Source organism: Neolamprologus multifasciatus, chromosome 10 (genome assembly GCF_963576455.1).
Source record: "Neolamprologus multifasciatus chromosome 10, fNeoMul1.2, whole genome shotgun sequence".
In the NCBI taxonomy this organism is placed as follows: domain Eukaryota; kingdom Metazoa; phylum Chordata; class Actinopteri; order Cichliformes; family Cichlidae; genus Neolamprologus; species Neolamprologus multifasciatus.
The window spans coordinates 27,650,935-27,667,547 of NC_140448.1; the positions used below are offsets into that span (position 1 = coordinate 27,650,935).

At 39.7% G+C, this 16,613-nt stretch overlaps 1 protein-coding gene and 1 long non-coding RNA gene across 3 annotated transcripts in view; both read right to left on the minus strand.

Moving 5' to 3' along the window:
* doc2b (double C2-like domains, beta) overlaps positions 1 to 16,613 on the minus strand; it is a 190,640-nt gene that overhangs the window by 85,892 nt on the left and 88,135 nt on the right. The window contains exon 3 of one of the 2 annotated variants that reach the window (XM_085173761.1): positions 871 to 894. The exons of the other annotated variant lie outside the window; for it this stretch is intronic. Coding sequence (XP_085029887.1) covers positions 871 to 894 — 24 coding nt within the window. The remainder of the gene's footprint in view (positions 1 to 870; positions 895 to 16,613) is intronic. 2 annotated transcript variants of the gene reach the window in all.
* On the minus strand, positions 1,746 to 16,405 carry LOC146510430 (uncharacterized). Its single transcript, XR_014876320.1, has 2 exons — positions 11,714 to 16,405; positions 1,746 to 11,068 (listed from the first exon to the last, which is right to left on the minus strand). It is a non-coding gene; the product is annotated as an uncharacterized LOC146510430 (long non-coding RNA).

Below are 16,613 nucleotides of genomic sequence, written 5' to 3' on the forward strand. Positions count from 1 at the left end.
AATGTAACTTCCCTTTTGGGTGCAGGTGTGTCTGAACTCGTTTACAGGTGCCTTCATGCCTGGTGGGTGTGGCCCTGCTAGGGGACTGGCCACACCCGAAGCCACACACCTGCTGCTGATCAGGGCTCGTCGGGGGAGCTACTTAGGAGAGTCTTGGAGCTCCCACCGACGCGGGATCATTACGTTAGACTCCCAAGTCAGTGTGTGCGTTTAGGAGGTGCAGATCGTGTGTGTGCCCGCAGGGGTCAGTGTTTAACGGCTGCCTCTATTGTTTTCCTACAGGAGGAACGTGGAGAGGAAGGGCAGCACGCACAGGGTGTGCAGAGTCACGACAGCGGGGAGCACGAACACGGACGCCACTGGAAGACACACACGGGAGCACGGGGATTAATTGTGCATCGATATTTACCACACTGTAAATAAACGCACTGTCTACACACATCGCCAGATGTGGGGAAAGGAGGACCCAGGCGCGACAGACAGATCCATATGTAACAGCATCCTGCATTTAAAGATGGAATTTACTTTCAGTCAGTGAACTGGTTGACCTTTGACTATAGTGTAGTCATTCACTACATTGGTTTACATGCTTCTGTCTTTGCTTTCTACTCGTTCACCTTTACCTAGTTGACTTGATTCTCACCAGTGTGCATCTACAGAAGAACAGGCCAAATACAGACAAAGCATTCAACATTCACTCAGGATTAGATTTGTTGTTCCAAAGAAACGGAATCAGAGGGAGCTCAGAGGATGTGAGCCAGGGTTGGTGATTGTTTCAGTCGGGGATCACTGGGATTGGACGGCGGAGGGATAAAGTAGGCATTGATTAGCAGGGACTGGTTGGGATCTGGGCTCATTTCAATGGCTTACCTTTTTGTATCTGGGGACAGGAAGCTGTTTTGTTCCAGCAAACATAAAGCACCAAGACACAGAGTCGATGACAGCATGCAAAAGAGTAAGGTGGAGAAGAAAAAAAAGAAAACATTGATCATATGAAATTAAAGTTATAGGTGACAAAAAAACCAAAAACATGCAAACAACAGAGGAGAAAAACAAAAACAAAGCAGTCTGCAGTGTTTCACAAAGATTTTTTGGTTTACACAGCTCAGAGCGCTGCTGAAATGCCAAATGTGGAAACAGTCTGAGTGGGAAAGAAATGATTAAAGCAATAGTGGCTTTGAATGGCCTGTTGATACAGTGAATATAATTGAAAATCCATTAATTCATTTGTTTATATTTGGCTATGTTAATTGGATCTGATACAATAGTTAGTGACAGTTTGAGACAAGTCTGAGTTACACAAACAGCTCTGTGTTGTTGTGCTGCTGGAGACTTTAACACAACAGCTCACACAGTATCCAGATCATAGTAGAGAAAAATAGGATTTCAACACACGCAACATGAAAACACGTCCATATGGTGAGAGGGACACCTTCAGTGGCACTCATGGCTGTTTCTCACAGTCAGGAGTTAAAGTGGGCTGGAACTATTTAAGACTATGTTATTAATAAGTAAATAAGTCTGAGCGGTTGATTCATGCTCTGTAATTTAAGCGAGTTTATTTTTCAGCTCATTTCTGTTCTGGCGTGGCTCTTTTGTGAGCGGGTCACTCATGCCATAACCCCTCATTAATGCCGCTGTTGTGACAAGGTCTGTTTGATCGTTTGCTAACCTAACCAGCAAGACTTTTGTGCCTCAACAAAATAACCAAGTCCAAAAAAAGAGAAATAAATATATAAATAAAACGCAACTGAAAAACAATACCAAACAGCAAGTGAAGAAAAAGCCAAAGAGCATGAAAAGAAGGGTTTTCAGGTGGAAAACCTCTGGGACTATTAACTCGTGTAGCCTAATACACTGACACTAATACAGTCTGTGTGTAACAATGAGTAGCAGGAAGGATTTCACAACACCCAGGATGAAAATGTGCTGCACTTTCTATGTGCATGCCTTCCAGTCAATACTATGGGCACACTCAACTAGGGATGCAACGATACCAATTTTTTCAAACCGATACGATACCGATACTTGGATCTGAGTACTTGCCGATACAGAGTACACAAACCGATACTTCTACCACACACACACACACACACACACACACACACACACACTGCAATGAATTGGAAGACAGGTTTTATTTTATTCTCTGCCGATAAAAAATAATATCTTAATAAAAATGACCACAAAAAAATTTCAAGTGAAAAATAAGCACTTCTGTTAAATTATTGCAGAGTCTCCACATTGTAATTTAACAGAATATCACTGAACTATTGGCACTGTCTCTAGGGGATGTCCCCCTAGGGGCCAATCTAAAAATCTACAACAAAAATGACAAGCCACCCTCTGATTTATGAAATAAGCTAGTATCGGTTCATGGTATCGGTTAACTTTTACGAGTATGAGTACACACACATTTTACAGTATCGGTATCGGTACTGGGTTGAGTGTAGGGATGCACCGATACCGATACCAGTATCGGTATCGGTGCATCCCTACACTCAACCCATAATCCTCCTAAAATACATGCATTCTCACATTTTGATTCTTATCCCTGTCATCCATTCATATGTGCAGGTCAACGAAGTGGGATCACTAAAACAAAAGATTAGGATATCTTTGTTTTGCTAGCTACTGACACAGAGCTATATTCCCAGTTAGAGAGAACACCTTCAATATGAACAGGTGATCGCTTCATTGTCAGACATGACAAAAAGAAAGTTTGTTTAGTTAAAGTTTTGTTAATTTAGTTTAGTTAAGTCAAAGTTAAAAGATCACCCTGAAAAGTTATCTTGTTAATTCATGTTGTTAAATGTACTTGACATTAAAGAATGTGTAAGTTAAAAGCTGTGTGAGAATCCTGGACACTGCAATTCGTGCAGGCTGCAGAACCAAGCTGCTTACAGTATTTTGGTAACCCTTGTAGTAATAACATGGCACTTTGATGGGGTAGGACATATTCACTGTTTGTTTAAGAGTAGCAGTTACCAGCTTGAATTCAAACTTGCATTAAAAAGCATGAAATCTGTGGAGACAATCTTAATATTGCTCCACAGAGAACAAACAAATCTATCCAAGCTCACAGTAAGTAAAAGTTGCTTCTTTGTTTGCTTGTTTGTTTCTTTGGCCAGAGCTGGGATCTGGTTAGCTAAGGTATGTATAGACACCTACCCTGGGTATTCCTAAGCTGTTTACCACAGGACATTTTTAAGCTTAAAAGGAGCAGAAATGTAAAAGCAACATATTATGCTCTAACTTGTGTTTTGACTCTGGGTATCTTTGTACGATGAGCCCTCGTTCCTCTATAAAGACACCATATCAAATCTGCATATCCACCAGCTGTATTGAACAGTCTGTTCTTTTGAGGTTTTGCAGATTCTGTGTCCACTAACTAGGTGTCATTGACTTGTCAACATGATGACAATATTGGATCAGTCGGTGAACCCTTGGCAGCCACCTGTTGCTCTGCAAAATGTGTACTCCCCAACCAGTTGGCAAAACCCTCTTTGTGATGGGTTTGACATATTGCATATTGCTACGGCTGCAGTGTGAATGGATGTGATGGACTTGTCTACAAACACTATCCAGCTACTCTGTTAGCTGTTGTGAAATGTGAAAGGTGCCACACACACTGAAAACACAGGAGGTTCAGTTTCAAAGTAAAAGCTGCACCTTTTAAACATGTTAACATGTTCACTGAAGCGCTGAGGCGCAGCTTTTACTTTGAAAGTTAACCTTCTCGATTCTGGTTTGCACTTTTTTAAGTTGTAATGTCGCTCATAGTTAGTGTGTATTTGCAGACAATCAATAAGCAGTAGCCTCTCCCTTCAGAGGCAATTTGTAGTTTACTTTTTAAATATTAGTGCATATTTCATGATTTTGATTATGGATGTATTGAGTAAGGATATAATTCTGAACATCAAGAAGGCATGCTGTAACCTCCCGTTTTTAGTCATTATGCTAAGCTAAGGTATTTATCTCCTGGCTCCTATTTTATACTTAACAGAAAGAAGACTGATATTAATCGTCTTTAATAAGCAAACTTTTTGTAAGTTATTCTAAGGATGATGACGCACAAACAATAAATGACCTTAAAAGCTTTCATTGACAAATAACATTTATAATTTATCATTTAGCTAGCAGACACTTGCGGTCTAAGCCTTTATAGCACCAGATATGAATAACAATTGATTTTGCTGCAGCCCTGATATAGCAGCTTCTTACTCCATCCTTTCTGAATAGTCTTGTGGGAATGTCTGCTGGACACTTTATCAATATTTACAGCTGAAATATGACAAGTTGAAAAGTATGAAATGAATAATTTCTCTAATGTTTCTGATGTTCCTCCGTTTACTGTGATGTGGGGAATAAAAATGAAGACAAGTTGTTTCATAAGGCCTTATTATGTAAAAGCTGTGACATGAAAACAGTTGCAATTATTGATAATGAATTTTTGACCAAGACCAAAAAATATCTCTAAGAAACCAAGTGTGCGCGTGTGTGTGTGTGTGCGTGCGTGTGTGCGTGCGTGCGTGCGTGCGTGCGCTCTCACATAAATGTGGGTGTACTAGGAAATAAAAGGAGTCTCTGCAGCAGAAAGAAGAGACTGGAAGATTATGTGGAGGTTTTAGTGTAGGTCGTGGTAAATTAGCAGGTCTGGGTTTTGCAACTGCATTGTAAGACAATGTGAGACTCACTGATAAGTGCAGAAAACTCCAGAAAAATCACCACTGAAACTGTGTTTCTTCCTCACAGTGATGTGAAAATGACTCAGCAGCTTGTAAAACCACCTTGAGCAGCAGTAACCTGAAGTCATCATTTTCTTTATGACTTTATCAGTTTCTCACATTGTTGCTCAATGACTGGAAGGTACCCAGGCTGCAAATCAAAACACAGCACAGTGAAAACCACTGTGCTGTGTTTTCACCAAAAATGCCACTGTCCACATTTAGCTGACATGTGGAGTCTTTATAAGGAGATTGGAGGGGTCGTGTTGGAGTAATTTGCAGCTAGCATGCCATGGTGCACATCCCATTTGGACCTTTAAAACACACTGCACACACAGCAGTAACCCCGATCACTGACAAGTGATGACCTAGGAGTGACCGATCAGTTTCCCTGAGAGTGACTGGCCACTCAGTGCATCACGGCACACTCCAGAAGGGACACCTTGTTTGCAACTGAACCATGCGAGTGTCAAGTCTGAGTGGAGTAGGCAAGAATGGTGGACCCAAAGTGCAGACTCATGGAGGCAGAAAGGTGAACTCAAATGCAGCTTTATCGCTGGAGAGCAAAAAAACAAACAATGGCTAAACTGAGAATACAGACAACTAAACAGGCAGGCAGACAGAACACACAGTATGGGATGAGGGAGATCACAACACAGACCAACGCAAACACAGGGCTTAAATACACATAGGGAGCAATCAGGGAATGGGAGACAGTAGGGAAACACAGCTGGGACAAATCAGACCTAACTAAACAAGGGAAGCAAAAGCAGACACCCTGCGTGCTGGACAGGGACTATCAAAATAAAACAGGAAACACACAACAGGCACAGAGGCACGGACTTGACACTGAACAAAAGGAACACTGAAGAACTAGAAATCACAGAACAAAGAGCTAGAGCAAGAAATACAAAACTAAATAATAGACACACTAAGTCACCGTCTGTAGACAAACAAAATCAAAACCACTGGGTCACCAGAACCAGGTTCCCTAACACCGAGTCCCTTTGACATAGTGGTTTAAATTGGCATCCCAATAATGAGAACAGGCCTTTTTATTGTAATTTTAGCGTATTTACCTTTTAAAATGGTTCACAGAAACACCAGGATAACATTATGTATAAGCTGAGATAATAGTTGTATCTCTAAAAAAGAAACAAAACACATAAATTTGTATTGCACAGGAGGACGTCAGCTTAGACCTGAGAAACAGTTGGGGAAACCCTGACTGACGATGCTTTCAGTATTTATTTATTCTCCACCACTGTTTCGAAACACACTTCAGTAACAAATTCCTTAATTTCCTAGATTTTTGTGGAGTTTTTTACAAGTGCAGGATTTGAAACAGGATTTAAATCTACGCTTTGACTACACTTCCTTGCTGAGTGAATTGGAGTGTTGTGAAATCTGTGATCCTCTGACTTTTCATCTAACTAAATCGATTTTGTTCGATGATACGCTCAGACTCACTGTGTGTCTTTCTCATGCCCGAGAAAAGATGATCTCAAAAGATGATCCAAACACACACACACACACACACACACACACACACCATATCCAAATACAGGCTAACTAAAAGAGTGGGCTCCACCACTGAAATTCAATCATACAAGAGATATGCCATCATTCCCCACTTTAATGTGTTAAAGTTGTCCACCTGATGCTCTGATTCAAAGGCGGCCGCTGTGACTCCCTCCCTTTCGTCTAGCCCGTTCGACCCTGCTCTGTGCAGGCTGAGACTTGTCTCTCCACTCTTCCTCCACACTTTACATCTTTTCCCTTTATCTCTGACTTTTGGCTAAATGACTGTTTTCTAGTGTGAGAGAAACCGACTAGATGTAGATTGCTGACAAAGTAAACCATTCTCTGCAAATATTAAAGGGGGAATATACTAATGTTTCAAAACAAGAAAAATGAGGAAGTCTTACAGAAGTGCATCATGACTAGCGGTTCTTTAATATACAACAAAAGCAGGAGAAATATCTTTTCTTTAAACCCTCTGTGCTTTCTAAACAATATGCATTTGCAATAACTTGCAATACCGCTCTGAGTGACTCGAGGAATATGATGTACCGTGAAAATAACACTGATGGCAAAGATTTGATAAAGCAGTACAGCAACCCAGAGATGAAGCCAGCAGTGAAGAAAGCAAACAGACCCTTTTAGCTATAGTAACCTTTCAATGACAGCAGGTTTTCAAGAACTCTGGAAATCCAGTTCCTGCAGGAATCTACACATGCACTTTGCTTGGTTAAAAGAATGGGGACAAAATATTGCACTGAAGTTTGATTTGGTGTGTGCAAAATTCTTTCAGATGGCAAATTGGATGCTGCTATCTATATGAAGTCGAGAAGAATCTGCAGCAAATATGAGGACAATCTGACCGGCATTTCCTACCATGTGGCAAATCTTCGGACAGATGGATAGACAAGCTGATAGACCGCCTGGTATGACGTGCTACTACAAGGACAAAAAGGAACAAAGGCGTTGATTCATTTTTAAACTCTGAACATGTGTGGTTCGTGTTGTGCTTTGCCCATGGGCCTGCAGATCATTCTAGCAGGCAACGAGGTGCAAGAACCTTTTAGATGTGAAAGAAATAACCCAGATCAACTGTGACTGTTACCTGCTAAGATAATAAATTGGAAAAGTCAGGTGTGAGTGGAAGCACTAAGGAGCAGTGATTGTGGATTCCAGCAGCCGTCCGGCCTGCTGTGTCTGAAGTCTGGGAGATCAAAAGCTGAAACAGCACTCAGTGTGTCAGGTGCTAATAGATAGGTTCTCATATTCAGCGAAGCCGATCATCCATCATTCATGAGCTTTTCTGCAGATATTTGTAAGATTGTGAATTGCCCTGTAATTTTTCTGCACTTATGAAGCTGAATAACAACAGAATGAAGATAGAGGAGCAGTGACTGCATCTTTCCATAGATGGGCCTCCTGCAGGGAGGAGTTCTATGGACAATTTTATGGTTGTATGGTGATGTGTTGGGGCATAACAATGTATAATCATGACAGCAGGAGAACTGTGGTAGAATTACAATCATTCGAGGTGAGAGGAACTAAAGAAAGTGACAGTGTGTTACTCGCTGAGATTTGTAATGGCAAGGTAGGAATACATGGTTACATTATGTTTGCATCGGTAAAATCAAAGAGGTGAAGCTACTGTAGCAGATAGAGGTTCAAAAAGAATCTACAAGATGTACTATTTAAGTGGTTTTCTGTCATGTTTGCAATGTTATTCAAATAACTTGTATGATTTACTAAGATTTCTGATAAAGTCTATTTGTGGCGAACCTAGAAAATTTTACATGTGGGGGCAAAGAAGATGCAAGAGGTCAAGGCAGCGTAGAACATAGCTCTATCCATCATAATAGCCACAAAAACACTTTAAAACTATTTTTTATATAATTATCTCTTCTAAAAAAATAAAGGCTATGAGAGACTTTTGGACAAACAAGTAATTCGTTTTTACAAGTATTGTAAGGACATAAAAGTTGAGGGGCCAGCTAAGGGGGCAGGGCTTTATAGGAGGTGGGCAGTTGCCCCCCTTGCCCCCCTGTAGAACCACCCCTGATTTGATTACACGACTAATGCATTGTCACATACTTTTATTTAGCTTCTGTGCTTTTCCAGTACACAAAATAATGTTGTAAAATGTTATAGAATAATTAAAGTTTCAGTTCAATTCAGTTTTATAGTGCCAATCTACAATACCAGTTGCCTTAAGGTGGTTTATATAGTAAAGTAAAGACCTTACAAAAATACAGAGAAACAGAGAAAACCCCAACAATCATATGACCCCTATGGGCAAGCACTTTAGCAAGAGTGGGAAGGAAACACTCACGAAACTGTGAAAGACAAATTATTTGTCTATTATTATGTTATATGCTCTCTCTTACATGAGAGCAGTAAGAACTTAAAAAGATGTTTAAAATTGCACTTTTATAACATTACCACATCTCATTTTAGGTAAAGTAGATGTACTAAAATGTTAATATAAATAAAAATGCCTGTTCTGAATTCTAAGTGTAACATTACCCAGTCTACCTCTGCTGGAACTAGTCAAACAATAGTGGTCAGATGTAGTCAGCATTAGAGAAAACAAGATACCAAACACTTAGTAGTAGGTACCCATATGAGTAGACGATTCTTAATAATATGTTTATCCCAAGTATTTAAACAAAAACTGCTTTATCAGAAAGTTATATTAAATTACTGACATCTTCATGGGTCATTTATTTAAAATGTTAGAATTAAATTTTGTTGATAGAACACAGTGATTTTATTAGTCAGAGTTAAAGCGACGCTATCACGGCAGCTGAACTAACTGCCATCTTCCATATGTAGTTTCTACAGCACCATTTGTAGTTTTTTTTTTTTTCATGGGCTTGCAGGCTTCCTTCTGTTTTTGTTCAGCATGTAAGGACCAGAACATTTGTAGGCGTATATTGGCCCCTTCAGTTCTGCTAGAATAGCTGCTTCAGTACTTATACTGCCTAAGATGGTATGGTACCACAGAAAAACAATTCTTGTGGTGTTTTCAGAATATCGAATGGAACTGTGAGTATCAGTTCTGGTGACATCCTGTAGTCAGCGTTATAGTATGATATATTTTAACCCAAATCAGTCTGTTTTACCAGAACTTACCATTCAACTGGATGCTTAAATGTAACCAAGCAGTGTCTGAAAATGAAAGTAGTAATAAAAACGTCTCGACATCTGAAAACATTTGTTCTGTATACATCCTCACTACAGGAGGTAGAGTTGCAAATATGGATGGAAACGGTCACATATTTTGGGTGGGCACTGACATTCTACCTCTTCTACTGTTTAGGTTGTCGACGTGTTGGTATGAACTTCTTCTGAGGAGGAAATTTACAATCTCAAACACCAAAGTAAGACACAAAAATTGCACAGTTCCTTTGTGGCTTTAAAAGCAGTGACCTTACTGAGCTTTATTAGTATCAACTAGCTGTAAAACAAAGAGCATCTCTATTGATGGCCAAGGTCTCGGAGATGGAACTGAGTCATTCTGTGCCATTTGCTAAAGTCTCACCAGGGGTGATGGAAATGAAACACTCCAAAGAAAGAGATTTAGAGAACTTATTTGTCAGTACTTGAGTCATCGTGATGCCACACATTCTGACTGCTCCAGCCAACAACCATGTAGAGGAAGAGCTCCCAGCTCTGAGCTATTTTTGTCTTTCTGGCCATCTACATGTATGCACTCTCTTATAATGCATTAAAGCCCAAGGAGGCTAAATTAATTTATTTCTCTCAAGGGAAATAATGGATGTGTTCTGATGTACTTGGCTTAGTAAGCTTCCTGGGTTGCTGGTTCTGCTGAGGGAAGGAGAGGAGAGAAGCTAATGATCTAAGACCTAAAACTTAATAGCTTCTTTCACAAATGTTAAAGCCTGATCCTGTAATGTTGTAGCCCACCACTGCACTGATAATGTACAGTAATGGTGAACTCCCATCAGATCAGGCGATAACCTTTTTGGTGAATCTCCCACGAGTCATGTTTTTTAATTACCTGTGCATCTGCAAGCTGCTTTGCAACCCATCACAACCCCAGCTCCTTCATGTTGTGTACTCGCTGATTCGTGTACTGGCTGTTGTCACTGACAAATGCTACTGTAGCATTTAGCTTGCTTCAAAATGCTTCTCATACTGTTTACAAACATATCTTCCCATTTCCTCAAACTCAAGTATATTGCTTCCACCTTGTACCAAGTTGGACTTCTCATGAGCCATATAAGGAATCCACTTTGTACCAATGTATTGTTATATAACCTCAAAAACAGGATTTGCAGCACTTACAATGCAAAACTCCTTGAGGATTGGACAAAAGGTTCAGTTATTGTGTTGTCACATTATAAAAAACATGAAAAATGAGCAAAACATTTTAATAAAGCCTACTAAAACCCCTGATAAATATACAGTTATGCAATGGCATATACTATAATAATCATATACTTACATAAACCTTAATGAGGAACTGATCAATATAACATTACACAATCCATTCCCATAAAATAATCATTTCCCCCGTCCTTTAGCTCCTGGCTGTTGACATTTATGTCTGCAAAAATGACCCAAAATAAATATTTAACAGATCCACAACTCAAAGGCAAAACTGGTGTATGAATATGTTTTCTGCAACGGCTGTGTCTTATTGGAGAGACTATGGCCGTCACCCTGCACTGCACAAACCTAAATCCAAAATTTCACTGTAGCAAACATGTTAGTTTTTCCACCCCTTCTCCCAAAGACCCAATCACCAGCTTAACCTGCAGTAATACAAGCCAATCATGCTGTCTCAGCCATTAAAGAAGCTCTAATGTTAGCTAGAGGTGGGAATCACCATACATCCCACGATATGATATTATCACAATACTTAACGCACAATACGATATTATTGCAATTTTTTAAAATATTTTGCGATATTCAGATTCTGTACATAAAGGTAAACTTTATCAATATTCATTTTATCTAATATCAAAGTCTCGCACTCAGTCTTTCTCTCATTTCAGTTTTATTGTTGACAAACTTGAACGGTTTGTATTATAGTCTAGTCCAACTTAACTGAATGCAACCATCTGGTACAATTATAGCTATTCTGAACTATGCAATTTATGAAAACTGCAGCCCATTCAGCAACTGAAGAATTTGAAAGTAAATTAAAACAAAATATAATTTTACATTAAATAAAAAAGTTTTAAACTTAATTAAAATAAAACATGTCTTAAATTAAAATAAGTAAACTGTCATGTTTATTGCTGCCATAAAAAAAGTTAAACACATTTGGACAGTGAAGGAATGTCAGGATTCTTGCTCAGAAAAAGGATCAATATGCTCTGAAGTTCCAGTCCACAAAAACTTTTTTTGTAACAAAATATCGATTTCTGCTGTCCCTGTATCGATACATTATTAGCAAACAAAATATTACAATACTACACAGTATCGATTTTTTCCCCCACCCCTAATGTTAGCTGTGTCCCAAAACCTAGGCTGGATCCTTCCAAGGACCCTGCCCTTGCAGTCTATGTGGGCGGGGTCCTTCGAAGACCAAGAAGGGTGGAAGTGAGCGGCTGTAAAATTGGACAGTCTAGCCTTCAGATTTGCGTCACCAGGTGTCTTGGTGGAGTTTAATAAACTCAGCCGTCTGCTCCTTGCTATCTAAAATATAACAGGACACCGGAGTATATTCTCGACCATCTCACACTTCTGTTTAATCGGTTTTCTGTTCAACATTTATTCAGCTGTGTGAAAACTATAAGTTTAATCTCAGCCAAAGCAATTTACTGAGGAACAAATAAAACACTGAAAAAAGCCAAACAATAACATTTGTAATTATCTAAGTGACTTATATATCATGTTTAACCTGAGTAGCAAAAGACTGCGGGGGGTCTGAAAATGATGTCCCGGGAGTCCCGTGTTCTCGCCGGCTATAGTGAGCCTTGACCATCCAGACGTCTCTGAAAACGTCGGAGCGCTATTGCAATTATGTGATCTCTTGATAAATGGAGCAGATAAAACTAAGTAGCTGCCGCCATTATTGGAAACTGGAATTGGCTGGGCCACGCTATGAATTCTGGGATAGCTTGGGCCTAGAAGGATACACCCGGCCCATCCTTCAAATCCGGGGAAATGAAGGACGCATTTGTCGGCCGCATTTGGAGCAGTCTTCAGATTTGGACAGCCTTCGTCGCCTGGCTGTGATGTAATCGGCCTTTAATAGTGGCCTACCAACGATGCGGCCTAGGAATTGGGACACAGCTGTTGTGTAGCTTTGCTCATGCGTAGGAAAGGTTAAACCTGCAGTGGGTTAGAGGTTTGATGCTTTGCTGATGACGTGAAAGTTACCTTGTGAAAACCTTGCAAAACTTCCAGTTCAGTGTAAGAAATTTGACAAATATATCCATAACTGATGGCCAACAGTACAAAGAAGTCTAACACATGGTTGACAGTAGATGCATTTCCCTCGTTTAGAAGGGCTACAGGTCTTTATAAAATCAATAACCAATAACAGCCCAGACAGTCATCATTGCTTGTTGCTATAACGTCTGTATCTATACCTGGAACTTAATGGAAATACTATTTGAAGTCAGCACATCTCTGGTTTGAGTAAGTGCTAGTTTCTCTCCCCTTTTGCTTAGTGACATGCCTTTGGTTTTATTATGGTTTTATTAACAGTCTGAAGATTCAAGGCCTAATGCCAAAAGATCAGTGATTTTTTTTCTTCAATGGTATAAAAAAAGAGAAAAAAAAAGGTTTTTAATCACAGTAATTTTGCCTTGTAAAAGTAGCTTTCATAAAGGTAATCCCATCAAATAGGTCTGGCTCTCTTCTTGTTGACATGTCACGGCGAGAATTTAATTAAATGTTAATAAGAGAGAGTTTGTGGGCTTTTGTGTCCTATTACCTTCATACTTATTGCTTGGTTCAGAGCTTTTCAGTTCTACTTACAAATTAAAAGTAGATTACTATGTGTAGTGGCCAAGAAACCCACAGACGTCTTATATTATGTGTACAGTTTAACTGAAAACGGCTCTGCAACAGCCTCTATAAGCATTAATGAGTGAATTAATTAGTAGAAAAAGGAACTTCACACTGCGTGGTAACTTGTTTCTGTGCATTGGAGGTACAGTGGATAACTCATTCATTCTTTTTGAGTCCCAGAAAACACCAAGTGACTGAAGATGATATATTATTTGCGTTGTGATAGAAGCGTGAGGAAAAATGCCAAGGTAATGATTGATGACTTAATGGATGGGAAATTATGCAGATAGCGTTTTGTTGCTTTTGTGCTGGGTAAGTGAATAATATCTTAAAATGCTGTGGGAAGGTTTCCGTCTGCTGATTGAGCTGCAGGGCGAGGCCTCTCTAATCAAAAAAGCTATGAGGAGCTATGAAGACAGCACAGACAGTCCAGGGTTTAAATCCACCAGCCTGCCGGGGCTTTTCCGTGCAGAGCTTCCTTGTTCTCTCTGTGCCTGCATGGGTAACACAGCTTCCTCTCACAGTCAAAGACACGCATGCTAGATTAACTGGTATTTCTAAATTGACTGAAGGTGTGAGTGTGAATGTTTCTTTCCTGACACTATGACAGCTGGGATGAGCTCTAGCCCTTCCCCTGCTACTCTGAGTTGGATAGAGTTACAACAATTTCAGAGAACAAATTTCTGGAACAAAGCCCTGCTGATAAGGCCTGCTTTGAAACTGTGGCTGCTTTGGCTGAAAAAGACTTCTGGTCCTGTCAAAGTCTAAAGGAAAACGGCTCTTGAACTTGACTTTGACTTCCATAAGCACTTTCATGATGAGTTCATGGACTCAGTCACTCGGTTTGGATTGCACTGAATAAAATCCAGCCAATTTTGTAAATTCTGCTTAATTCTGTGTTTGGGAAAGGAGGGTTATCAACTTTATCTCCACTGGCTAATGACCATAGATAATATAAAATATGGATGCAGCTACTGTGAGCTCACCCATTGGTTTCTGATGTCTCATTCTTAAGCCTCGGGCGACAAAGAAGGGATGGTCTGACTGTGAAACCACATGCTCATTGGCTAACAGCTTGTAGTTTGCCAAAGAAATTAAATTAAATTTGAGGATATAATTTGAAGCTGATAACAATCCAGAGAATGTACCACTCTCTTTAAAACTAAGTGAGAATCCTTTAGAAATGCCTCTGTAGTGCACACAGGATGAAATTGTAAACAGTTTCACAGTTTTACAGTTCGACTCTACGGTACTGATCATTTATGTGCATCAGGTTCTTTGGCTCTACTTCAGCCTCCTTTGTTTTCCTCTCTTGAGAGGTTCAATATGATTAAGAGTAGTTGAGCAGGTAGAGTTGAGCCCTTCTGAGTTTTCTACATTTGACCTGTTCCTCTATAAAAGCCTTTTTATACCAGTTAAATTCAGATCTTTTGCCATGTTAGAATAATTATCTGATCAGTAGCCTTTTCCACTTTCTTCAACCTGTTTTGTTTGTTTGTGTCATGTTGTCAGGTGACCTTTTGTCAGCTTCGGCAATGAATGGCATTTATTTTTCTGACCAAATGCCAGCTCGTCTGCGATAATAGGCACTGTCACGTGCGCTGTCACGGCTGCACAGAAAAAGAAGGAAAAAAAACCCTGTGCCTGCTGCACTCTGCCTCTTTAGCCGCCAACATCAATCCACAGAAGTTTAAGAAAGTTTCCCAGTGTTGATTTTGTATGAATCTCCTAATCTTCAATAAGCCAAAATCCATAACATCTCATTAGACAAATCCTCAATTGAGGCTGAAGCTGAAGTTGCTATTGAAGCTTGAAGCTTGAAGCTTTGGCAGAAAACCCACGAAACAATCTGTGGTTAGAAGGATCAGTAAGGGGTTTAGAAAACAAATTAAATCATGGAAATTGCTATATACACTATTTAAGGGAGAAAAATCGTTTCCTCTGCTTGGCTGGTCGGCAGCTGAAGCCTAGGAGCCGAGCGGTATAGAAAATAAACACCATAAATCAAGATGGCCTGATGCCCACTCTGCTGTCCAACACTCCCGCCAAGACAGGCTCCTCTGATGCCCACTTTCCTCCATACCAGCTATTCACACAGACAGATAGGAAGAGTTATAGCTGCTGACGGCAGCCATGGCTGTCAAAACCATCACTTCATCACAACAACCACAAGCAAGGGATCGAGCGAGGACGACACCTCTTCGCTCAACCTTTATACATCAGATAAAAATGGTGCTTTTATTAAAAATGAGATATGGTTTATCTCAGTATGCTATGTTTGGTAATTATGTAGTTATTGAAAAATTTATCAATGCCACTGCGGCAGTTTCTGCAAGCATTTGCACAGTATTCTTACAGCTACAACATTAATATACAAGGAAATACAAGGCTATAGAGATACATGATATAAAGATTTTTTAGGGATGTGTTAAATGTAATCAAAAATTTAGTAATTAAGAAGAAAAATAGGAAAAGCTGCAGGAAGAGTTGAGCTGAATTGACAGAAGCTCAATGGAAAGACACAGGAGTTAATTAGTGAGAAAAGCAGTGTTTAAGAAACTTCCAACAATTGAGAGACAAGTATGATGAACTCCTGAATGTATGCCCTGAATTTATCAGGAAAACAGCTGGATGTGGAAGGTAAAATCTGCATTCCCAGCAAACAGAAAGAAAATGAGATGAGAAAAACGGGAGCACCTCGGAAAACAAAGGATTTACAGTGCAGTATATTAAAATTTGCCCAGGAATAGGAGGAAATAAAAAGTAAAGGTCTGCTCTAATATTAGCATTTTTTAATATGTTGGGGGTTTTTTTAACACTAAAGGCCACCAAGCAGTTGCTGTCCATTCAGGTCTGGTTTGTACGGAGCCCCTCTAACGACATGGTCCAAAAAATAAATAAATTGTGGCCACAAAACACTACTTCGTGCCCTCGAAATACTTATTTGTGGCCACGAAATACTATTTCCAGGGCACGAAATAGGTATAACGTGCGCACAAAATGCTAATTTGTGGTATAACGTGGCAACAAGTTATGCATTTGTGGCAACAAAATAGATAATGTGTGCACACCATATTGATACAATTCCTGGACAGCTGCGTAGAGACATAAGCATAAGAGTAGGCTAAACCATTGACAGAGACGGTATGATTGAGTTTTATTTTGGGCTGGGAATGCCATTATTACGGAGAGATATTTAAACAGGATCTTAAGATAAGATAAGATAAGATAAGATAAGATAAGATAAGATAAGATAAGATAAGATAAGATAAGATAAGATAGAAGAAGACGCCGGGATAGATTTATTGTTGACCAACTGCAAGGGCCTGGGAAGGATCACAGTTATCGGTCAAGTGTTTCGTGCGCACGTTATACCTA